At 55.2% G+C, this 23367-nt stretch overlaps 1 protein-coding gene across 4 annotated transcripts; it reads right to left on the reverse strand.

The window, feature by feature from the left end:
* Positions 1-326: 326 nt before the first annotated feature.
* On the reverse strand, positions 327-23094 carry TRAF1 (TNF receptor associated factor 1). 4 transcript variants are annotated; one of them, XM_040239979.1, is made up of 8 exons: positions 23053-23094; positions 19725-20487; positions 17470-17554; positions 8824-8889; positions 7917-8327; positions 6113-6290; positions 4077-4225; positions 327-1600 (listed from the first exon to the last, which is right to left on the reverse strand). In XM_040239979.1, the coding sequence occupies exons 2-8, from the start codon at positions 19862-19864 to the stop codon at positions 1382-1384; spliced, it is 1248 nt and encodes a 415-aa protein (XP_040095913.1). In that variant the 5' UTR covers positions 19865-20487; positions 23053-23094; the 3' UTR covers positions 327-1381. The 4 variants fall into 4 exon arrangements, with proteins under 4 accessions (XP_040095913.1, XP_040095919.1, XP_040095903.1 ...); XM_040239985.1 differs by lacking the exon at positions 23053-23094 and adding an exon at positions 18594-18739 and having other exon boundaries at positions 19725-19814; XM_040239969.1 differs by lacking the exon at positions 23053-23094 and having other exon boundaries at positions 19725-20816.
* Between the last annotated feature and the right edge of the window lie 273 nt (positions 23095-23367).

Here is a 23367-nt window from a genome sequence, read left to right on the forward strand (position 1 = left end):
TGCCATGGGCGGGATTCCTCACGCTGGCTCCCGGCAGGCCAGGGTCCTGCTACAGGTTGTATAGCGACCCCCAAGGTGAGAAGACAAGCGAGCCCCGGCCTGGCCAGGCAGGCAGCGGTGACCCTGCTTCTTGCCAGCCTCTCCTGTGTAGCATCTCCTCTGAGGTCAGCGAACTTGGTGAGTGAGGCAGGCAGGGCGGTTCCCCCGTTACAGACAGAGGACCAAGGAGGAGAAGCTTGGGTGCCACCTGCAAAACTAGCCGGTCCACCCAGAGCTCAAAAGTTACCGCCAACTCCCACAACCCTTCATGAAAACTGCAAAAAAGATTAAAGAACAGTTCTTTCTTTGGTTTTATACACACAAAAGGACAGCGTCTGCGGGTGGCTCAGAGATCCTGACCCGTCAACTAGAGATGTGGTTACCTGGGTTCAGCGGGTGACATGGCTTTTGGACGTGGCCAAGGGTGGGGCCCCCAGGCAGGCAGCACAGGGAGTGTGGGTCCCTCTCCTTCTCCACACTCCCACCGGCTGCTCCTGGGAGCTCAGAGCCCCGGTTTCACCTGGAGGAGGCGGAGGGGCCCTTGGCTGGGGGAGGTGCAGGTGGCTCTGCATAGAGGGGAAGCCGACTGCCAGGCCCAGTGGGAACTGTGCGATGCAGGCAGCTCGCCCATCTCGCGGCGCTGAAGGTGAATCAGGCCACTGGAGGGCCCGGGGCCTCAGCTGGCCCGGGGGGCTGAGAGGTAGAGACTTTCTGGGCTTGGAAGGAAACTCAAAGGTCTTTAATTCCACCCCTTGTTTGATACCCTCCCCAAAGTGTAGCCCTCTGTGGTTGCTTGTTCACCTCCAGTGCTGGGGAACTCAGTCCAGCCTGGGACAGACTGAAGTACACTGGGCTCCATCCCTTCCACCCCTGGTTCCAGTTCTGACCCCCGAGCAGGAAGAGAGCAAGCACGGTCTCCGTGGTGACCTGCAGAGGCCTCCCCATCCCTGGAGCCCTTGGCTGAGGTCCCGCATCTCCAGCTCAGCATCCATGCCCCAGCCTGGTCCCCACACCTTCCCGCTCTTGGCCAGAGTCCATCTCCACGTTCAGGGCTGGGGTGGCCCTCCGGCCTCCAGTTTTGCATGGTGAGTGCCGAGGGATCAGTCCTGCACCACCTCCCTCTGGACCTTCTGCCTTCATGGGTCGGTCCCAAGGTCCCGCTGCTAAGTTGACGGCATGTCCTGGCCAATTTGTCAGCCGGGCTCAGGTGATGCCAGCCCTGGCCCATCATTGTGCCCTGGGGTCCTGGGCACAGGGGGCCGCGACCTCGGTCATCGTGCTGAACCCTCTTCCGAGCTGGTCTTCCCGAGGACTCGGGTGCGGACAGCTTGGCCCGCCAGCCCTAAGTGTTTGTCTCCACGACGCACTTGAGGAACATGGTGTCGTCCTTCACGTAGGCGTGCTTGGGCGACTGCAGCTTGTTGAGGGGGAAGAAGAGTGGGCAGCCGCTAGCCACGTTGGTCTCGCTCTGGGGCCGCTGGAAGGAAGCGGAGTTCAGGTCGGGCCGGAAGGCGTCGATGGCGTGTTCACGGTTGTTCTGGTCCAGCAGCATGAAGGTGACCTGCCGGGCAGCATGCTAGGAGGTCAGGCCCGGGTCTGACCCAGGCCGTCCCTCTGACGCCAAGCTCATGCTGCTGTTGCTTTTATTTAGTTCCTCCGGACTCTTTTGCAACCCCGTGGATGGTAGCCAGCCAGGCTCCTCTGTCCACGGGATTTTCTGGGCCAGAACACTGGAGTGGGTGGCCATTCCCTTCTCCAGGGCATCTTCCCCACCCAGGGATCGAGCCCGCATCTCCCGCACTGAAGGTGGATTCTTTACCACCACGCCACCGGGAAAGCCTGAGCTCACAAGAGCAGAAGCTAAAGAAGGAAATAAGAGCCACACGTGGCACATGGTGAGAGCTGGAAAGTAGAAACACCTGGTATTGTGAGCAGGCTCCAGGGGTGTTCTATGATTAGGGCTGAGACGTTCTCTCTGACAGGAAGGGGCAACTCAGATGCCACTGTCAACTGTGACTGGCTGCTAGGGGCTAAAGGCGAGATTGAGTCCTGACAAGAAGCTGGACCCCTTAAGCCAAGATGCCTCTTTCTGCTCAGAGGTTGACCCTTCAACCGCAGCTGGATCCTCTGGGACAAGGCAGAGAGGTAAGAGCAGCCAGGCCTCCCACTGACCGGATGCCAATCACCTCCTGAAACACAAACCCAGCTTCTGTTCTGCACAGGGGCCCTGTGTGTCCCCAGGAAGCCAGTGATCTTGGAGGGACATATATTCTCCCCTCCGGCCCACACCCCTGAAATACCCATCACCCCCGCCGCAATGGTTCTCAAACTCGGCTGCACTTTAGAATTCCCTGGGAAGGTCTGAAAATTCCCAGTGCCCAGGGCTCACCATTTACGGTAGTGAGGCCCAGTCATTAGCATTTTTAAAACTCCCCCAGAACGTATGGGAACCGGTTTCAACCTACTGACTCATACCCAGACCCCATGGCACCCCGCCCCCACCCGTTTGCTCTCTCTCTCACCCCCTTCACCCCAGCTGAGGTCTGGAGTCCACCCTCTCCTAACCCTCTTGCTGCTGCTGCTCACCTGTGGGGCAATGCCTGCCCCACCTCCACCTCTGGCTGCCCTTTGAAACATTTTTAACAAACTTTATTTTTTAGAGCAGTTTTAGGTCCATGGCAAAACTGAATGGAAAATACAGAGATTTCAAGTATCACTACACTGCCTCCTACACTGTCAACATCCCCCACCCGAGGGGAACATTGGCTGCAACTGACGAACCTATGCTGAGACATCATATTCACCTGAAGTCCCTGGGTCACTTCAAGGTCTGCGCCTGGTTTTGTACATTCTGTAGGTCTGGACAGATGTGTAAGCACCGGAACCTATCGTCATCATATCAGAGTATGATGTGCAGTCCTGTCCAGCTCTTTGCAATCTCATGGACTGTAGCCCCCCAGGCTCCTCTGTCCATGGGAGCCTCCAGGCAAGAATACTGGGGTGGGTTGCCATGCCCTTCTCCAGGGGATCTTCCCAACCCAGGGATTGAACCTGGGTCTCCTGCATTGCAGGCAGATTCTTGACCATCTGAGCTATAGGGAAGTCCCTCAGAGTATTTACACGGCCCTAAATCCTCTGCGTTCCACCTATTCATCTCTCCTGTCCTCCATGAAACCCTGGCAACCTTTGATTTTCTCCTTGTCCTCACAGTTTGCAGCTTCCAGAATATCACATAATTGGAATCACACGGTATGTAGCTTCTTCAGACTGACTGCTTCCACTCAGTTAACATGCACTTAAGGTTCCTCCGTGTCTTAGGCTCCCTAGCTTATTTCGTTGGAGTGCTAAATAATACTCTATTGTCTAGATAGACCACAGTTTATCCATGCATTCACCTACTGAAGGACATCTTGGCTGCATCCAAGTTTTGGCAATTATGAACAAAGGTGCTATCAATATCTGTCTGCAGGGTTTGGGGTGGACTTAAGTTTTCAACTCATTTGAGTAAATCCCAAGGAGTGTGCTCTCTGGGTCATATGGTAAGAGTATGTTCAGTTTTGTAAGAAACTGCCAACCGTCATCCACCGTGGCTGTGCCATTTCATATTCCCACCAGCAATGCATGAGGGTCCCTGCTGCTCTGCGTCCTTGCCAGCACTTGGTGTTGTCAGCATTGTGGATCTGAGCCATTCTTAAAGGTATATGGTGGCACCTGCCTCGCTCCCTTTTTCTGAGAGTGCTGCTGTTGCAGGCTAGACCCATAGTACCTCCTATAGGAAGTTTTCTTTATTCACCCCGCTGTGTGAACTCCATCCCTCCATGTCTTCCAGGGTGGCTGGTCCAGGCATTTCAGCTCCTGGACTCATGCAAGCCTTGGCTACTAGAGGGGAACTCAGGCTCTTGTGTCATAAGAGGGGAAACTGATAACACAGAGGGTGAAGGGCTCTCAGAGGTCACACAGGTAAGCTCATGGCTAAACCAGGAGCAGGCCCCAGGTCTCCTCCACCCGAGGAAGCCCCTCGTTTCCCAGGCCCGTACCTTGTTCCTGAAAGGCCATGGCAGCAGGGCGTCGTACTCCCCTCTCATGATCACGATGAAGAGGGACAGGTGGGTCCTCTTCCCCGTCCCATCCCCATTCAGGTAGAGCCGCAGGCACAACTTGTATCCATACTTGGCGGTGTAGAAAGCTGAAATGCGGAAGCCAGAGTCATCGCCAGGGCAGCTGGCAAGTGCTAGACTTTGCAGATGAGGAAACTGGGGCTACCAGTTAGGCAGGCCCAGGTCCTGGCCCCAGACTGTGACATCTGGGATTGGAGCTGCTTCTCCACCATAGAGCGTCAGGGGGCTTCCCCGGTGGCTCGGCGGTAAAGAATCTGCCTGCAAGGCCGGAGACGTGGCTTCAAACCATTGGGTCAGGAAGATCCCCTGGAGAAGGAAATAGCAACCCTCTCCAGCATTCTTGCCTGGGAAATCCCACAGACCGAGGAGCCTGGCGAGCTACAGTCCATGGGGTTGCAAAAGAGTTGAACGTGACTTAGCGACTCAACAATAAACGAAAACACAGAGCCTTAAATCTTGGAGACCGCCTGAACCGCTGGAGGTCAAGGGCCACCAGAAGCACAGACTGCCAGGCCCCAGGCCTGGAGCTTCCGACTCAGCAGTGCGGGACAGGACTGAGAATTTACGTTTCTGCCAGGGGACAGAGGCGCTGCTGTCCCCACCACACTCCCGATTTAACCGACGTCAGGAGGCGGAGCCCAGCAAGGGGAAGTAGCCAGCCCTCAAAGTCACAGCAAGCTGGGGTCAGGGCCAGAGTGAGGGGCCCGGCCTCCTACGTCCCAACATGCAGCCCTTTCTGCGGCCCCAGGCTGAGCGGCTGGGGTCTCCTCGGGGCTGGGAGGGAGTGGGGAGGCTCACAATCTGCCGGCCACCCTTGGCACAGGCCCCTGGGATGAATCATCCCCTGGTGATTAGGTACAGGGTCTGTGGGCTCTCGCCTTGGGCAGCTGAAAGAGGCATCTGAGCGTGGGTTCCAGCGGCTGTCCCCATGAGGGCCCATCTGGGAGGGGCAGAGCGGGGACAGCTTGTGCAGGGCAGGAAGGCGTGGAGCGGGGACAGGCTGACGGTCTGACTCATCTCTGCCCTCTGTGCTTTGGTAGAACAGGAAGCCAGAGACACTGCTTGCTTTTTCCCTCTTTGGAAAGCAGCCAGGACAAAAAGCTTACGTGTAGAGGGCAAGGCCACCCCACGAAGGAGCTGCCCTGGTTCTTGAGGCAAGGTGCCTGGCTTGGGGGCCCACCTGCCCTGTGGGATGGGGCAGACTCCCATGCCCCCTCTTAATCCTCGCACTGTTGGCCTTGGGTGAGTCAGAGGAGCTGACAGACAGGAAAGGCATGAGGCTGGAGCAGACGTGAGTGGGGGTTAAAACTGCCTTCAGCAGAAATCCTCCTTAACAACCCACCCATTTTCCTTAGACACACACAGGGAGGCAAGGGGAAAAGCACAAGGTCTGAGCACAGACATGCAAAGCGTCACATAAGCAGGTCTCAGCCAAGGAAGAGAAACGTCAGCCGAGTAACTGCCTACTTTACGCAAGATATTGTGCCAGGCCCGGGATCCCAGAAATGAGTAAGAACTGCCCTGATTTACACAACACTCACTCACATGCTCCCCACAACCGTACACAGATGCCTGTGGTTTTACCTAGATCTCCCCTTGTCTGATTTTAGATCACTGGCTCTCGGAGGGTTGGGGCACCTGTGAAAGCCATCCTCCACTTCCCTTGAGTCTGCACAGACTCGGGTTCACAGCGCACTCTCTTTCAAAACCGATATCCGCACCAATGACTGAGATGGCTCATTCCTAGTTGCAGAATGTAACTGATGTTCAGGGAGGCAGAAGGCCAGCCTGGTGCCAACAGCCCCTGCTCCACACGGTGGGGTGGGGAGAAGCCTACCACCTCCACGGGCCTGGCAGGGCCGGGCATCTGAACGGCCTCAGGCCTAACTGTACGCAGCACAGTTGTCAGAGCGGACCACCCCCCACCCCCTGCTTGCCACCCTGGGAGGGGCTACCTGGGGAGAAGAGGCTGATGGTCCTGCCGCAGGCCGACTCATGGCACCGCCGGGTGACGTTGGTGATCTTCCACAGGAAGGTGCCATCGCAGGAGGCCTCCTCCATGAGGTGCAGGCTCTGCTCCAGCTTGCCCAAGGCCTGGTCCTTCTGGGCCAGGGTCTGCTGCAACTCCAGCACCTGGGGCGGGGAAGCCCATTTAGCCAGAGGCCCAGAACCCCGCCTGAGGGTGAGGTAGGGATGGCAGGAGGTAGAGATAGATACAGCTGTTCCCCAGATGGCCTTCCTGACCTCGCCTCCCTCAGCCGCAGGCACCTCTCTCTATATGCTGGCCCTCCTGCCTGGAATTCTTCTCCCTCCCTTCTCCACTGGCCAACTCCTATTCATCCGTCAGGAACCTGGCTCACATAGCCCTTCCTCTGGGAAGCCTTCGACCCCTGCCCTACTTCGGCTGGCTTCCCTCTTTCCTCTCTGTTCTGACAAGCGTCTGAGATATGCTTTTCTGCTTTTCCTGCAGGATAGATGGTCTCCCCTGTCAGGGCTGGGCCCATGCTCATTTCACCTGTGGCCATGTGGCTCAGACCGTAAAGAACATGCCTACACACAGGAGATGCGGGTTTGATCCTTGGGTCGGGAAGATCCCCTGGAGAAGGGAGTGGCAACCTACTCCAGGATTCTTGTCCGGAGAATTCCATGGACAGAGGTGCCTGGTGGGCCACAGTCCACGGGGTTCCGAGGAGCTGGACAGGACTGAGGGACTTCCACATGACTTGCATATTGCCTGGCATGTAAGAGTTGAGCCACAGAACTTGTCAAGGAACTGAAGATATGGTCACTGCCCTTGTGGGGAGCGGGCAGGCACCACCTTCCAACTGGGGCAAAAGTCGCATAACTAAATCCTTTACTCTGTCACTCAAAGCCAGTGTCTGGCTCTTCTAGTAGGTTCCTCTATTGACATTTGAAAAAAATACAAATTTATTCTCAGGGATACTCAGGTAGGGAAGTCAGCAATGGAAGTGAGCATCCTTAAAGAAAATCAAATCCCTAATTTTACAGATGAAAAAGTCACAGTCCCGTGACTTGCTCAGATCTACACAGCAAGTGAATGGAACTAAAATCCAGGCCGAGCTCAACATAAGAAGGTGATATACTATTGTTGCCTCACAAGAAGCAACATAGCATTGTGACTGGTCATATTAAAAGAAGTATAAGCTCTGCAACAAAGGAGGTTACAGTCTGACTCAACCAAGAACTGTCAGGTGAATTATCTGGTGGTGTGGTGCCATCATGCTGAAGAGTGGAATTCCTAAGAGACGGAGCCAGAACACAAAAAGTAACATGCTCTGATGAAGTGTGAAGGCACGGGGGGTGTTCAGCCTCAAGAAGGAAACACTCAGGCAGGATATTATTACTGACTTCTCATCTCCAAAGAACTTCCATGGGGGCTAGAAGTCAGATGTTTTGTGGGCCCCGAGGGGCAGGGAAGACAGAGAGACTAATTTTAGCTTAGTATGAGGGAGAGCTTTCTAAGCATGAAAAGTGTCCGGCAGTGGAATGAGGTTGCAGAAGAATCGAAGCAAACAAAAGGAAGCGCCGGATGGGGGGCTGGCTATCACTCTGCCTCAGTCCTCTTCGTAGAAGGTCTCAGGACACAGGAGGGAGACTTTTGATGGGGGCGTGGCTGGTCTGTGCAGGGAGGGGCATAGGAGGAAGGCTGGTCCGTTTGCTCTGGAGACCAGATGGGGCAAGGGGTGGGGTGGAGCTGCCCTGAGCTGCCTTGAAGGTGGACTTGCCCCCCGGGCTCACCCGCTGTTCCAGGCTCAGGATGTGTTCACGGTCCAGCTGGCTCTGGTGAATGGAGGCGGCCAGGGCCAGGTGCGAGGCCTCCACCTCCTTGTTGAGGACGGCGACAATGTTCTCGAACACACACAGCTTCCCCTCCAGCTCGGTCAGCAGCTTCTCCTTCATGAGGTGACGCAGGGCCAGCTCGTCCTGGTTCTCAGAGCAGGGGGCCCGGTAACAGTCCACCTCCAGGCCCCCGGCCGCCTCCACGCCCCCCTGCAGCTGCAGGTCTGACAGGTTCCGTTCCAGGGCCATGGGCCCGTACCCCAGGCCAGAGCCCAGCTGGGCCTTCCACTGCTTCATGAACCCCAACAGCAGGTTCAGGTGGGCGGCCTGGGAGGTGACCTCATGCTCCTCCATGAACTTTGGGCTTCCCTGCCAAGAGAGTGGGGCTGAGCAGTGAAAACAGAGGAGGAGGAGGGAGCACCAGGGAGCCAAGGAGAGTCCTGCCATCACAGGTTACCAAGGGACGTCATATCCATTCACTCAGCAACAGGAAGTACATAGCAAGAGGGATGTGGAGAAGGGCCCTGGCATTAGACACGCCCATGCTGAGCTGTGTGCAGGCCAGCTTCCAGAGCAGCAGTTCTGTCCTGCCCTCGGGCACAGTGATGATTCAGGACCATGGAGAGAGGCACAGGGGTTGGGGTCGTGGGGAGGGGAGGGTCATTTTTGTGATGCTACAGTGCTCAGGTGAGACTTTAAGAAGAACGCCCCTGAATACAAGGATGATTTGCTAGTGATTTTGTGGCTTGTGAACCACGTAAGGTACATCCAGAGCAGCAGCTGGATGTTGGGGGGAAACCCAAGGGGCTGAGCGGGGTCTGAGACTGCAGCGTACAGACCTCCTTTCTCACACCTAGATACTTACCTTGAAGGAGCAGCCAACACCTGCAAAGGGGCACCCAGCTGCAGCCTCAGCCACCTCGGGGGGATCCTGGAAATAAGAACCGCGTCACTGGATGTTGCAGAGGTCCCGGTGGCACTGGGGCTGTCTGTGAAGCACCAGCATCCACCAGGCAGGGGCTGGGCTGGGCCACGAAACTTTGCACGCACTGTTCGTTCTGCCTGGCTGATTTTTTTCCACCCTTCAAGCTTCACCCCTTCTGTGACCCTCCTTCAAAATGAGATCAGCGCTCCTGCTGGAATCCTGGGAAGCACTGCCGCCCCTCCTGCTGGGACAGGTTCCACCCAACTCACTCTTTGGTTGCCCCCACTGGTCTGGGAGCTCCCCAAGGGTCCCAAGCAAGCAATGCTGTTAACCTATGCGCAGGTCTGAGGAGCTTGGAAAATGGGCTTCATGGCCATAGTTCTTCTGGGGGCCCCAAACAACCCTTGGGGATGGCAGGGTAGGTTTTCTGTTCCCATTTGATTGATGAAGAAACTGAGGCTCACAGAAGGGAAGGAATTTACTCAAGAAGGAACAGCTAGGAAGCTGCACAACTCCAGGACTCTTCCCACCCCATATCTCTCGACGTACAGCCGCTAAGTCGTGTCGGTCTCTTTTTGACCCCATGCACCACAGAGCTCCGGGCTTCCCCGTCCTTCACTATCTCCCAGAATTTGCTCAAACTCATGTCCATTGAGTTGGTGATGCCATCTCTGTCTCTTACCAAAAGTAAACCCGAGAGAGACTAGGAGGACTTTTTTTTTTTTTTTCCAAAACATACACTTGAAAAGGCCTTAAATACAGAATATATAAAGAACTCTTGCTGCTACTGCTGCTAAGTCGCTTCAGTCGTGTCCGACTCTGTGCGACCCCATAGACAGCAGCCCATCAGGCTCCTCCATCCGTGGGATTTGCCAGGCAAGAGTACTGGAGTGGGGTGCCATTGCCTTCTCCGTTACAATTCAATAATAAGACAGCTTAACACAAAACGGGTAAAACACTGAACAGATACTTCATAAAAGGAGACACATAAATGACAAGCCTGTGAAAGTAGGTTCATCATCACCAGTCATCAGAGAAATGCAAATTATTATAAAATGCCATTGTCTGCTCACTAAATGGTTAAAATTTAAAAAGAATGGCGATACCAAGCTTTGGGGAGAATGTGGAGGAACTGGAAAACACTTGCAGGTTGCTAGTGGGAATACAAAACGGTGCAGCTGCTTTGGGACAAGCTATGCCAGCATCTCATAAAGTTAAATCATAAAGGAACTTACAGACCATGCTTACCGAGCTAGCAGATAACCCACACGTTCCACTCCCAGGGATTTACCCAAGGGAAACTGAAAATGTTTCCATGTGTGTTATGTAAATGTTCGGGCAGCGTTACTCATAATGGGCCCACACTGGAGGCTGCCTGAGTTTTCATCTGCTGGTAGATGGGTGAACAAAATGTGGTGTGTTCGTACCCAAGGACACTCACTCAGCACTCAGCAACTGGATGGACTAAATTACTAACGGGTGCAGTAACAGAGCGACCTCAAAACATTCTGCTAAAAGAAGAGTCAAACACCGAAGACCGCATACTAGAATTCTATTCCAAGTTAATTTTTTCTTCTGATATTAAAAAAAATTTTTTTGGCTTCACCATGCAGCATGTGGGATCTTAGGTGCCCGACTAGGGATCAAACCTGTGCCCGCTGCTTTGGAAGTGTGGAGTCTGAACCACTGGACCGCCAGGGAAGTCCCTAGGATTTCATGCTCATGAGATTCTTGAAAAGGTAAAACCATAAACAGAGAGTAGATCGGTGGCTGCCTGGGGCTGCAGCTGGGGGAGACTGACTAGCCAGGGGCACAAGAAAATTTTATCTGGTGCAGAAACATTCCCGTTCTTAACTGCAGGTCACACGATTGCAGGCATTTACCGGCATGCATCAATCTGTACACTTAAAATGAGTGAATTTTATTACACATAAATAATATATTGACTTTCCAAGAGCTTTGTTGCTGTTTTTAAGAATAACCTCACGGGGTGACGGGAGGGGAGATCTGGATGGGAGGACAGAAGTCTTTGGGCTGAGCAAATATAAAGTCACACTAGTCGTCATTCTGTAAAAGGTAAAAAAGTGAGAGTTGTGGGCTTAATGAGACAGTTGGACTGGGACACAGAGCACAGCCCAGCAAAGGGCTGCCCCGCGGTGCCCCACTGCCTCAGGCTTCAGGTACAGGATGTTCCCAACAAGGAGCAGAAAACAGATGTTTTCTGGGAGGGAGGCAGCCTTGGCAAGGAGACCAGGCGGGCTTCGCAAAGTGCCTGGCAATGCAGCTTCTCCCAGCAGGTAGCTTCCTAATGTGCGGGGAGGGTGGAGGACCCGAGGCCAATGGGGACCTGGTGATGGAGGCCGTGAAACGCCCTCCAAGCCCGCGATTCGAATCCTCTGCAGCTCGAAGTGAGAGGCAGAGGGAGGTAGGATGCAAGTGAGAAAACTAACGGTGGGGTTCCAGAGTTGCACACGGGTGGGGGGCACGTGTCCCTTTGGCAGCTGAGCCTCGTGGCGTTGCGTCTGTGCAGCGAAAGCCCAGGCAGACCAGTGGGTGCCGTGTGTGCAGAGCAGGCATTCTTGTTACCACGCGGCGGCAGAGCCAAGGCCTGCTGCTCACACAGGCAGAGCAGAGGCTGCAGGGGCCGGCCAGACCGCCAGAATGCCACTGCCAGCCACTGCCTCTCACTCCTTGGGGTGCTTCCAGGGCTTGGCTCTGGAGCCATCCCGTTGGGGTGCAAAGCCCATTTCTGTCAGTTCCCACACTTAGCTGTGTGGTCTTGGGGGACTTATTAACTCCCCCACGTCTCAGTTTCCCAATCTGGAAAATGGAGACAATAATAGAACTCCCCACCCTATGGAGGATTAAACGCCAGAATACACACAAATTCTGATACGAGGGACCTATTCTGTTATAATAAAATACCACAAACTTAAATGGCTTAAGCAACCCACACGTATTATCTTACGGTTCTGGAAAGCAGAAGAGTCGGACATGACTGAGCGACTGAACTGAACTGAACCTCAAGGTGTCAGCAGGACGGTGTTCCTTCTGGAGACCAGAGGGGAGACCCTGTTTTCTGGTCTCTTCCGGCTTCCAGAGGCTGCCTGCATCCCTTGGCTCATGGTCCCTCCCTCCAGAGCCAGACGGAGCAGCACAGCATCTTCCAGCGTCTCTGATTCTGCCTCTCTCGTCTTCCTCTTTTGAGGACCCTTGCGATTACAGCGAGCTCACCAAATAACCCAGTCACCTCCCCATCACAAGACCCTTAACTTAGTGACGTCTGCAAAGTACAAAGACCCTTTCGCCATTGCCATGGGCTGAGGAGTGTCTGTGCGTGTGTGTACTAAGTCACTTCAGTCGTGTCTGTCTGTGACCCTAGGAACTGCAGCCCCCCAGGCTCCTCTGACCACAGGATTCTCTAGGCAAGAATGCTGGAGTGGGTTGCCATGCCCTCCTCCAGGGGATCTTCCCAACCCAGGGATTGAACCTGTGCCCCCTGCATTGGAAACTGAGTCTTAACCACCGGACCACCTGGGAAGTCCCTGGAGACCCGGTCTTTAACGAGGTGATTAAGTCAGAATGAGGTCATCAGGATGGGCCCTGCTCCAGCGTGACGGGTGTCCTTGTAAGAAGAGGAAGCGAAGACACAGACATTCAGAGGAAGAGGATGCGAGGATGCTGGGAGAAGACGGCATCCACAAGCCAAGGAGAGAGGCCTCAGGAGAAACCGACTCTGCCTGAACTTCTTGCCTCCGGAACTGCGAAGAAATCGATCTCTACTGTTCCCACCACCCAGTCTGTGCTCCTTTGTGACGGCAGTCCGAGCAGACTAATACCGTCACATAAGCTAACATATTCACAGGTTGCGGGGATTAACACGTGGACAGCTCTGGGGAGCATCATTCCGCCTGACACATACTTGGTTTAGCCCCGATCAGCGGGAGTAGGCCTGCTATTAGCATAATCATTCCCGTGGGTGAAGCGCGGCCCTTGGGACATCTTTCTCCTCCCCCTTCATGGCTGTCACATACATGCACCTATTTAATCTTCACGCCTCAAACTCGTAGTCATTCTGTGAAACCCCGCTTCCCCACTGGATTTCCCCAGGGGCTGGTAGAGGTGAGGAACATCGCTACATGCACGTGTATTTCTAGAGGACCAAAGCATTTTCGCAAGCCACCTCATAGGATCCCTGCAGTCGGCAGGCAGGGCGGAGCTGGTTTCACCTGAACACATGCGGGAGACCTGGGCGAGTGGCTAAGTCTGGGTCACGTGGAGCTTGTACAAGTGAGAGGCCCAGTGTCCTGCAGGCACGAGCCCTTCCGGGGCCGCAGCTTTCTCCACCCCCGTGTGAGCACAGCCCTGCTGAGTCTCCCAGGACCACCCGGAGGAGGTCAGGGCTCTGAAGTTCTGCCTCTCTCACGGAGGTGACGAAGCTGAAGCTCAGGGAAGGCTGCTGACTTACAGGAGACGATGCAAGTTTGGGGCAAAGCTGTGGTGGAGGCCAGGCGCCTAGGATCCACGTCCAGGGCCCTTCCTCCCCTCCGGGGAAAGAGGGGTAGCTCATTTGAAGGCAGGGCACCCAGGGCACTAGAGAGGCAAGCGGGCTGGGGCCGCAGAGGAAGAACAGGGCATCCGTCCTGGGCCAAGCCTTTGCCACAAGCGGCCCCTGTGTGAGCGGCCTCAAGGCTGGCAAACCGCTAAAAATAAAACTTGCGGTGAAATTTCCTCTGAGGAGGAAACAGAGAAAACACAATCCCAGCCCTGAGCGAACACTTGTCCTTCTGTCCACGTCCGAGAAGTCGGGGGGTGTGGTATTCCCGGCTGCCTACTGACCCAGGCCCTTTGTGACGGGGTCAGCAGAGGGCTGTCGGGGGGCCTCCACTTGAGGACCCGGGGGCCTCTGATAATGTGGGTGTTAAGAGGATACTGGGGACACGAGAGAAGCCTCTGTGAAGCCACGGCACAGAACAGAGGGCCTGCAATGTGCCAGGCACCGCCCACACTGCTGTGCTGGGCACAGAGGCTGGCCAAGGTCTTTGAGGGCTGGACGGGGTGTTTTTGCTTGCGTCTCAGCTAGTGCTGAGGGAGAGGCTCTCTACCAGGACAGGGTGGGCCCAGTGCACCCACCAGTTCCTGCCCTCCTCTGCATCTGAGCCAGTTTCCTTTCTGGCAACCTCTGCTTGGCTCGACTGCCACCTCCTCCAGGAAGTCCTGCCTGGTTCTCCTAGTTGAAAGGAGTCTTGCCCATTCCTGTTTTCCCAGCACTTGCTGGATTCTAGCACTTAAGATTGACTGGGTATTTAAACCTGTGTAAACAAAACACTTGGGGTGATACCCCTCTGGAGGCAGTAGAGAGGTGCCAGGAGGCCCGGGGCAGGAAGAGGGAGGCTGGCTCTGGCTCCCCTTTGCGCTGAGACTGGTACAGGCACGCCTCTTCCCTGAGCCTCTGCAGCCTCACCCACTGGTACCGCCACAGCCCATGACGCAGGGTGTCACAGGACGCACAAGGTCGCAGATGCAACTGCCAAGCTCAGAAGTGTGAGGGGGCTCATTTCCAGGGGCTGGATTTCAACAGACACAAATCAGCACGGAGGCCGAGGGACATGGTTAGCGTCCTCCCCCAGACGCAGGATGGCCGCAGGGTGCAGGAGGCTGACTGCCTTGCCTTTTGCAGCCCCGAGGGAGACGGTCATCAGCTCAGTACAAAGGGAGAGGGAAACACAGGGCGGTTAGTTCCTCACGGTGGACACGGTGCTTTTGTGCAGCGATGAGCTGCCCGTCACTGCAGGGACGCCAAGCCACTTGGCAGGAATCCAGTATAGAACGGAAATGGGACTAGACTGCTCGATCTCCGATCGTTCTCAGATTCTAGAATAATTTGAGGCATTCTTGTAAGCCACTGGCAGCAGAGGCCAGCCTGCTTTTGACCTTCTTGAGGAGCCTCAGAGGGAAGAGACGCGAGCAACAATCCCGTCCCCAGGGTCTCCCGCAGGCAGGACTGATTGCTATTTCCCAGCCGCCAGGCGGTCCCGACTTCACTGTCACTCCTGTAGGAAGGTCATTCCAGGCCAGAACCAAGTCTCTAACTGGCTCAACAATCATCCTTTAACGTCTGCTTCTTACACGAGCTAATCAGGGCAGGGCTCTGAGCGCTTCTCAGAGGGACCAGGGACGTGACCCTAAGGAAGCCAGAGGAGGACAGACTGGTGAGCGCATGGCGCAGAGAGGGCCGCACGGGCGGGCGCCTCGGGGCTCAGCTCAGCCGGCTTCTGGCCCGGCCCCTCCACCCCACCCACCTCCACTCCCCAGGTTTCCTCAGACACACAGACTTCGGAACCACCATGTGTTGCAAAGTGTTGATGTATCATCAGCTGCTTTCCTTTGGTCAAAAGTCCCCCCAAAGTTCCCATCGGGTCAGGAGCTGGCGGAGTCCCTGGTCTTTCCACTTGTGGCTTTCTGCAGGTGTCAGACCACTGGCTCACGCTGCCCCCCAGCTTTCCACGGGGGGTGCACCCCCTCACCCCCATGCTGCAGTCAGCTGAGAGCCTGTAATTCCATCACTAGAGTCACTCCATTTGGTCAAAGGCATCACGTTTCAAACTGCACCCTGCAGGGCCCTAGGAATCCAGAGAGTCTCTGGGGGCTGGGGCAGGAGGAAGAAGAGGGGTGACCGCAGGGCCAGAGGTCCAGGCTCCCCTTCTACTTTCATCTGATTTCACACTAACAAAGATGAAAAAATTAGAACTGCTGAATTGGGAGATATTAAAATATCTCTGCTTTACGTTATCTAAGATTTATACAATGAATCTGGATTCATTCTGTTAAGAGGCAAGACTAAAGCAAACCAGAAACAGTCATCCTGATGCCTCAGGCAGGTAGTTGCCTTAGAAAGCAGATAGCCTATCCCTCCCTTTGGAGGGTGGAGCACGGAGGCCCACTGAGCACAAAGATGCCCCACGAGGGAGGTTTGGGAAGTTATTCCAGGGGTGTTAATCCTACACGCTCTCACCACGTGGTAGAGTACCAAGTTCCGGGAAAATGCATTAGATCCTTACTGCGATTCCCTTGAGGGTCGGTGGGGGACAGGGCTGCTGAAGAGAAGAGCGGAAAGCCCTCAAAACCAGCTCTGGTGGGACAGGGTTCTCCCAACTCTCTGGAGGAGAGGGGGCTGGAGCGGAGAAGGGGGAAGGAGGCATGGAGACCTGCCTGCCTCTCCTTCCACAGCCGGAGGCAGAGCGCCCCGCCAGCCAGTGACTGGCAATGGGACATCGCCGGCACTGATAAGGCCCTGTCCAAGGCAGCATCTTTATTTCACAGGGAGACAAGCAGCAGCCATCTCAGCCGTGCGCTGAATATATAGCCATCCTTGACACCAGGCTCCTGATCCCCTACCCCCACCCAGGGCCGCAGTCTGGCCAAGGGTAGAGCTCTGGTGCAACAGAGCCAGGTGCCTGGCAGTGTGGACAGCTCGGGTGGTCACCAGGGAGCTTTGCAATGAGAACCCCCAGTGGGTGTCGGGGCCCCACGTGTAAGAAAAGGGGGTTAGATTTAGAGCCGGGGTTCTTCAAGCTCTGGATTCACAGACCAGTACCAGTTTTATTTGCTTTTTAAATTAGGACATCAACATAAAGATCGCCGTTTTTTAATTTTACCCCAAAAAAGGCTTTACCCCCAATTCTATCATCTGTCACGATCACTTCCTTCATACAAAGACACGTACAGGAAGGGCATCATCTCAGAGTAAAGAGTGAGTCTACGTATGCAAAGAATTTAGTTTTGTAAGAAAAAGTCATGGCGATTTTCTTTCTTTTTTCTTTTTTTACCATTTTTGTCATGAACTGGTTTGGGAATGAACCAGGGTTGGTTGCCATGTGGGCACCTCTGGGCTGGACAGAAGACCCGCAAGAGTCTTTCCAGCTCAGAAGGGCCAGGGTTCTAAAACGGTGCCTGAGGATGTCTCTTTGGCCCCTCTTAACTCCTGGAAGCACAGCTTGGGGAAGCCGGAGAAGTGGGCTGAGGCTGGCCTGACCCTGCCTGAGAGCAAACAGGGTCAGAAAGAGCTGTCTGCACCGAGTTGGCAAACTCTTTCCAGAAAGAGCCAGAGAGTGACTATCTGAGGGCTGGCAGGCCTCTGTTACAACTATTCACCTCTACCATCTCAGGGCCAAAGCGGCCGCGCACAAGATGCGCACGGATGAGCTGCGGCTGTGAGCCCGTCCTGCTCTGTTTAGGGATCTGGAAGCTGGAAGCCCGCAGCATTTTTCATGTGTCACAAAATCTCACTCCCCTGCTGACTTCTGAAAACACTTTAAGTGTAAAAACCATTCTCAGCTCATGAGCTGTGTACAAACAGGTGGCAGGCCGGGCTGGGCCCGAAGGCCGTGGTGTGTGGGTCCCCGAACAGACTGCCGCTCTCACCCTGAACCTGGTCAGCCAGGCGGTGCAGGACAAGCGGCTTTTCCACTGTGGACATCAGTCTCCTCGCCACCGACAGACAGAATTCAGTCTAGACTCAGGACAAGCAGGGAGGTGCCTGCCAGCGGAGACAATGGGCCATCTTTCCTGGCAGCACCAGCTTACCTTCTCCTGAGACAGAAGGCTTCCTGGACTTTCAGATGGGGTGTCATCCCCTTCACATTTGGGACAGATCCGATCCTCATCATTCCTGGGAACACAAGAACAAATGCCACTGAGCAAAGCCTTCAAGACTCCATGACACCAACCTCCATCCCCAGAGCCCCAAAGGCCTGGGCCTTGCCCAGCATGGCAGCTGATACCCATGAGCACATACCTCCCTCCCAGATCCACCATTCCCAAACCTCAAAAACACTGGGCACCCAATGTTTTCCCACAGCTTGCAGTGAGTTTCTCTGGCAGCCAAACCTGATTTGGACTGACTAGGCTATTAAAGCCCTTCTTATCCCGCTTAGGGTGAATATTTACGTTTGCAGAAATATCACTGCTTGATGCTTGAACATAAGCTATGTCCCCAGTCCCTGCTGGAAGAATGCCAGAGTAATGTACTGACTGGCTTTTCAAAAATCTGAAAAACTTCTTCGTTCCACAATACATCTGAGCCCAGGGCTTCAGTTAAGGAACTGTGGGTGTGTACTATATTAGTTCTTCGCAGGTTCCTCTACTTTATTCTGGTCTCTTATTTTTAGTACTTACAGATGACTCCAGCCTCTCAGAATAAGACGGGGCCTCCAAGAACGCCCAGCCTGAGACTCCTAACCAGGAGTGGGTGTCAGATTCTGAGTGCGATGACACATGGGCCTACATGCTTTTGCAAAGTGATCTGATGCCCAGCGAGTGCCCCCAGTCAGGCCCATTTCACAGGGAGGAGAACGAGGCCTCAGAGGACATAGGGGTGGGCCGAGGTAGAGAGATGCAGGGCAGACCTGGAACCCTTCCCCGCTCCTACCATGTTTTGGAAGAAGAGGGAAGGAAACCAAGAGACCCACCGCAAAAGCCCGAGACGAGCCCAGGATGGTCAGACCAGCCAAGCTCTGCTCCCTCGCCCCATCTGCCTGGCCAGCATCACCACCTCTCTCCTCTCTCTCTTAGCCTTCTCCTTCGTCAAAGCATTGGAACTTCTCAAGTTTGCCTCAGGAGTTTCCCACCTCCCTAACCTGTAAAGTCCCCAGCAAAGGTCACACTGGGGGTGCATGGCAGTTTGAGAACACCTCTGCCAGGAAACTGACCTCATCTCTCCATTAGGCCTCACTGTCCTCTTATGCTAAGTGTCCACCTTTCCAAGGCTCTTCTGAGGAGTGTTTGGCACACAGTTGGCACATAACAGTTGCATAATAAGATGGGATACTGATGATCATATTGATGTCACACCTCTCTGAATTATTTATAATGTATACATTTTAATATATATGGTGTATATTTTATACATAGGCCAAATACATGTATTATATATAAAGATGTGTTCGTTGCTCAATTGCATCTGACTCTTTGCAACCCCATGACTGTAGCCCAACAGGCTCCTCTGTCCATGGGATTCTCCAGGAAAGAGTATTGGAGTGAGTCACCATTCCCTTCTCCAAGGGATCTTCCTGACCCAGGGATCGAACCCAGGTCTCCTGCACTGCAGGCAGATTCTTTACCATTTGAGCCACCAGGGAAATATAAAGGTATTTGTATACAATATGAAATATAAAGATATTTACATACAAATATATAGGAGATGGTGAAGGACAGGGAAGCCTGGCGTGGTGCAGTCCATGGGGTCGCAAAGAGCTGGACACGACTTAGCAACTGAACAAGGACAATATACACATATGTAAATCTATAATATATGAACATACAGTAGTATACTAGATACTTTTGTCCCCTTTAGAAGAGTTCTCAGCAAACAGTCTGAGGTTATGGGTGATATTGTGGAAGGAGATACATCTGTACAGCAGTTTGTCATTTACCCAGGAGTTTATAGATAAATTCCCTATTATAAGAATCCTTTGAAATGTTATTGATTGGGTCTTATAACCATCCTGGGAGGTAGAAAATCACTTTACAGGCATTTTATTGACAAGGGGGCTGAGGTTTGGGGACGTTAAGCCATGAGCATAGGCCACATAGTGAGTGAGTAGCCCAGCTGGGCTCAGAGGCTCTGCCACCCTCGACAGCCTTCTGCAGAGGGAGCTGAGGGCTTTCTGTGGCCCCTTCTCCTTCTGCCAGAAGTCAGACAGGGCGGTATGGGGGGAAGCCGAGGCCAGAGAGATGCAATCACCTCCTTGAAAGCCAGGGGTCCTCTCACCCTCGCCTCCCATCAGGAATCCCTCCCCGGCGCCTCCTCCCCACCCACCCCTTCTCCTCCGACCCCTCACCTCGCGTTCTCAGAGAGACAGACGGCGCAGCAGAGAGGCCCGGGCTCTGGGGGGTCCTGGCAGGCGGTGCGGGGGCACCCAAAGGGGAACTCGTTCTCATCGGGGGCTGGGCGGGGGCTGCTGCCCGAGCCAGAGGCCATCCCGGGGACCCAGGCGGGCTGGGGGTGCAGGGCCTGGTCCAAGCTCCTTGGGGCAGGGGCCCAGCCCCGTGAAGTCTGTGCTGGAGAAGTGCGCTCTGCTGGGCCACCCACTGATACTCGGGCGGCTGATGCCTTTATCTTCAGGCTGGCTTGTACGGTTCGACGTCACAGCTGAGTCACAGCAGGGAAGAGACAGGAATTACCCTTGGTGGTGCAAAAAAATCCCCTGGATGGTGACTGCAGGCTCCAGGAGTGTCCAGTCATTCTTTCGAGTGAGAGGGAGGTGAAGAGCAAGTCAGACAGAGAGAAGAACCGCATCGCGGACTTTCAGGGACGGCAGTTCAGAGTTTCCCCTCTCGGGGGACTTCAGGCTGCCACTGGCTTCCTCCACCTCCTCCCCAGGGACAGGGGCAGAGAGAGCTCCAGTCCCTGACTCGTCTGTGTCCCCTGGGCCCTCCGAGAAGTCTGGGATTCTCGGTGGGGGTGATCACCACTCCAGTGGAAATCCCCAGGGTTCTGGAGGCAGGTCTAAAAATGAAAGTTCCCTGCGTATGAGCTCTGCCCCATCCAGAGGTGAAAGTCACTTCCTCACAGTGGGTCTCAGTTACCCCGTCTGTAAAAAACTAAAAAAGGAATTGCAACAGGGCATCTCCAAGCCTTCTGTGGGAGCTAAGATTCCAGGGCCCCATGGCCAAGGTAACCAGGGGCAGCAGGAAGGCCCCTGATGGCCCAGCCCTGCCCGGGGCATTCTTCATCAGCACGGTGATGACACCGTGGACTGCTCAGGGCCCTACCCCCACGGCCCCAGTCAGGAAATCATAGGCGCCACAGACTCGGGTCAGGGACCACCACTTCCTGGCACTGAGGCGAACAAAGGTCTAAACAAATACAAGGTCACGGAGACTTGGTCTCAGCAGCCCAGCGGGAGGCAGGTCCACAGCCGTGTGGTGCCCCGGGCAACATTTTCCTTCCTATTCCTTTAGCAAGCTGCTGGGAATTCCGCAGGCATGTAGAGGCACAGAGAAGCCAGATGCCTGGTCTGGAGTCACACAGCACCCGGCGGCAGAGAGCACCTAGCGCCCGGCCTGTGCGACTCCAAGCTCTGTGCTCCTCTTCCCGCTCCAGAGAAGCGAGAGCAAGGCAGCATGGAGCGTGCAGAGCCCTGGACGGAGGTCCAAGCTGCTAGCCTCTGTTTTCTATCAGATGCAAAAGACGGGCTTCCCTGGAGGCTCAGGCGGTCAAGAATCCACCTGCAATATGGGAGACCTGGGTTGGATCCCTGGGTTGGAAGGATCCCCTGGAGGAGGGCATGGCAACCTGCTCCAGAATTCTTGCCTGGGAGAATCCCCATGGACAGAGGAGCCCGGTGGCCTGCAGTCTATGGGGTCGCAAAGAGCTGGACACAACTGAGCAGAGCACAAATGGAAAAGACAATCAACCCCTCCACATCTTTCTGTCCTGCTGGGCTGCAGTTAGGGGTTATGCAAACTTTCACAGCAGTTTCAAATCACGGGCTTTGAGGTCTGACAGACCTCAGTTGGGGTCCTGAGTCCATCACTCCCTAGCTCTGGGTCCTGGGGCAAGGTCAGTAACTTCTCTGCACCTCAGTTTTTGCACCTGCAAAATGGGGATAATATTAATACCTGCCTCACCTGACTGTCATAATAACCAGATGAGATTGTGGGTGAAAGTGTGGCATGGTGCACAGCCCAAGTGAAGTCCTCAAAAGGCTTTGATGTTGATGGCACAGCCCTTCCAGCTCAAGATCAGGAAAACAAGATTAAAATGGTAAATTATGCTTATAGTGTTTTCACATTCATCAAATTTAGTGGAGACTCACAAATGGGCAAGGTAGGTCAGAGTTTATCCTCTTGAGTCTAGTAAATTCAATTGCCCACCTTCCCTGGAACGATGCTGAGTCTGCCAAGGGTTGCTGGCAAAAGGGCAAGGCATCCTAAGCTACTGCTACAGTGGAAATCAGGTTCTTCAGCTTCACCTGGGCCAGGCCTGGCCTGGCCCTTTCAGCAAATGACTTTGAAGGTTGCCTCATGGAAAGACTGTCCAAAAGCCACTCACTTAACCATACACCCCAAACCTGCCAACTTCTCTGCATCCCCAACTGTTCCCTCCTTCCCTTGGTTCGGCATCCCAGATTTATCTCTCTGTCCAAGTTCTTGGGTCCCTTTCTCTCCCCTCTGCCTTCACTGCCTCCCAGCTCCTTGCTATCGGCCTCAGCATGCACCCAAGCTGCTCTAATGATTAAAAGAGAAACGTAGCAGGTGCCGTGCTAAGTGTTTTTACAAGCACATCTCATCTCAGCTTCACGGGAACCCTAGGAGGCAGGTATTGTCACCTTCATCCCCATTTTACGGAGGCTCCAAGGAGTTCAGTGACTTGCCTAAGGGCTCACGGATAGTGAATGAGGACTCCGGATCCCTGTGTTCTAACCACATGCGGTGCTTTAAAACGCATTCCACATTCCTCTCCAGCATCTGCACGCTCTCCTCAGTCGAACAGAACTTGTAGAAAACACCGTCTACACGGGCGCTCCGCTGCCTCACTCCAGTCGAGGCTTGCCCCAGTTTCTCTCCACCTGGCCCTGTGGCCAGCCCATGCCACGCCTCCGGGCGCCTCCTAATTCCCTTCCTTGCTGGGGCTTCCCGCACCCCTTCCGACCCGCACTTCTCCTTGACCCCTTTCTCTTCCGAGGATTCTCGGCGCTGCGCACTCGCGTCTCCCCAGCCTTCCCTTCGTCTCTCGGGGCGCAGCTGGACCAGACCACTTCCCCCCGAGAGTCCCCGTGGGCTGCCCCAGGGGTGGGTGGCCTCCTGGCTCTGCGATCCCACTGCACCCCGCCACCGGAGCCCAGTCCCCCGCCGCCTGGCTCCGTGAGGCCAGAGGGCCTGTTCGAGCTCCCCAGCCCGGTCCGTGCGTCTCCCCTCGCCGCATCTCCAGCTGCGTGCGCAGCGCCGCGAGCAGAGCCGGCCCGGGCTACTCCAGGATGAGCGACCGCAGGGCGGCCGCCGGGCCCGCAGGGAGGGCAGGGGGCAGCGAGTCCGGGGCAGGGCTCGGCAGCCCGGACTCCAGGTCCCGAAGGCGCGCGGGGAGGCTCGCACCCGGGGAGCCCGGCGGGGAGCGGCGGCCCCCGGAGTCCCGGGGCAGGCGGGGGCGGGGTGCGCTGCACCCACCTCGCTGCCGCCGCCTCCTCCCGGCGGCGCGGCCGGAGCTTCCGGCGGCGGGAGCATTTGGCCCCGGCGGCGGAAGCCGGGGAGGGCGGGCCCGGGGCCGGTTCCTGCATCCCGAGCCGCCTCCCGAGGCGGCCCCGGGGGCGGGGCGGGCGCTCCCCGCTGGGGAAACTGAGGCTTGGGGCGGGATCCATGGTGTGGCAGTCTGTTTTTGCACCGAAAACCCACCTGCTTCCGTTCTCCTTCTCCCCGCGCGAGTTCATGGCACAAGTGTGGGACTCGCAGAATAAACGAATGCAGACTTGGGACTCGAACTAT

The sequence above is a fragment of the Oryx dammah genome, unplaced genomic scaffold (assembly GCF_014754425.2).
Source record: "Oryx dammah isolate SB20612 unplaced genomic scaffold, SCBI_Odam_1.1 HiC_scaffold_1, whole genome shotgun sequence".
Classification (NCBI taxonomy): domain Eukaryota; kingdom Metazoa; phylum Chordata; class Mammalia; order Artiodactyla; family Bovidae; genus Oryx; species Oryx dammah.

Excerpts from the sequence above, each read along its gene's own strand:
- TRAF1 (XM_040239959.1), bottom strand. The coding sequence starts at position 17,700 with ATGGTGGATCTGGGAGGGAGGTATGTGCTCATGGGTATCAGCTGCCAT. Across the intron at positions 8,890-17,469 it reads GCCTTCTGTCTCAGGAGAAG|GATCCCCCCGAGGTGGCTGA; the intron begins GTAAGCTGGTGC and ends TCTTATTTCCAG. Across the intron at positions 8,328-8,823 it reads GTGTTGGCTGCTCCTTCAAG|GGAAGCCCAAAGTTCATGGA; the intron begins GTAAGTATCTAG and ends CTCTCTTGGCAG.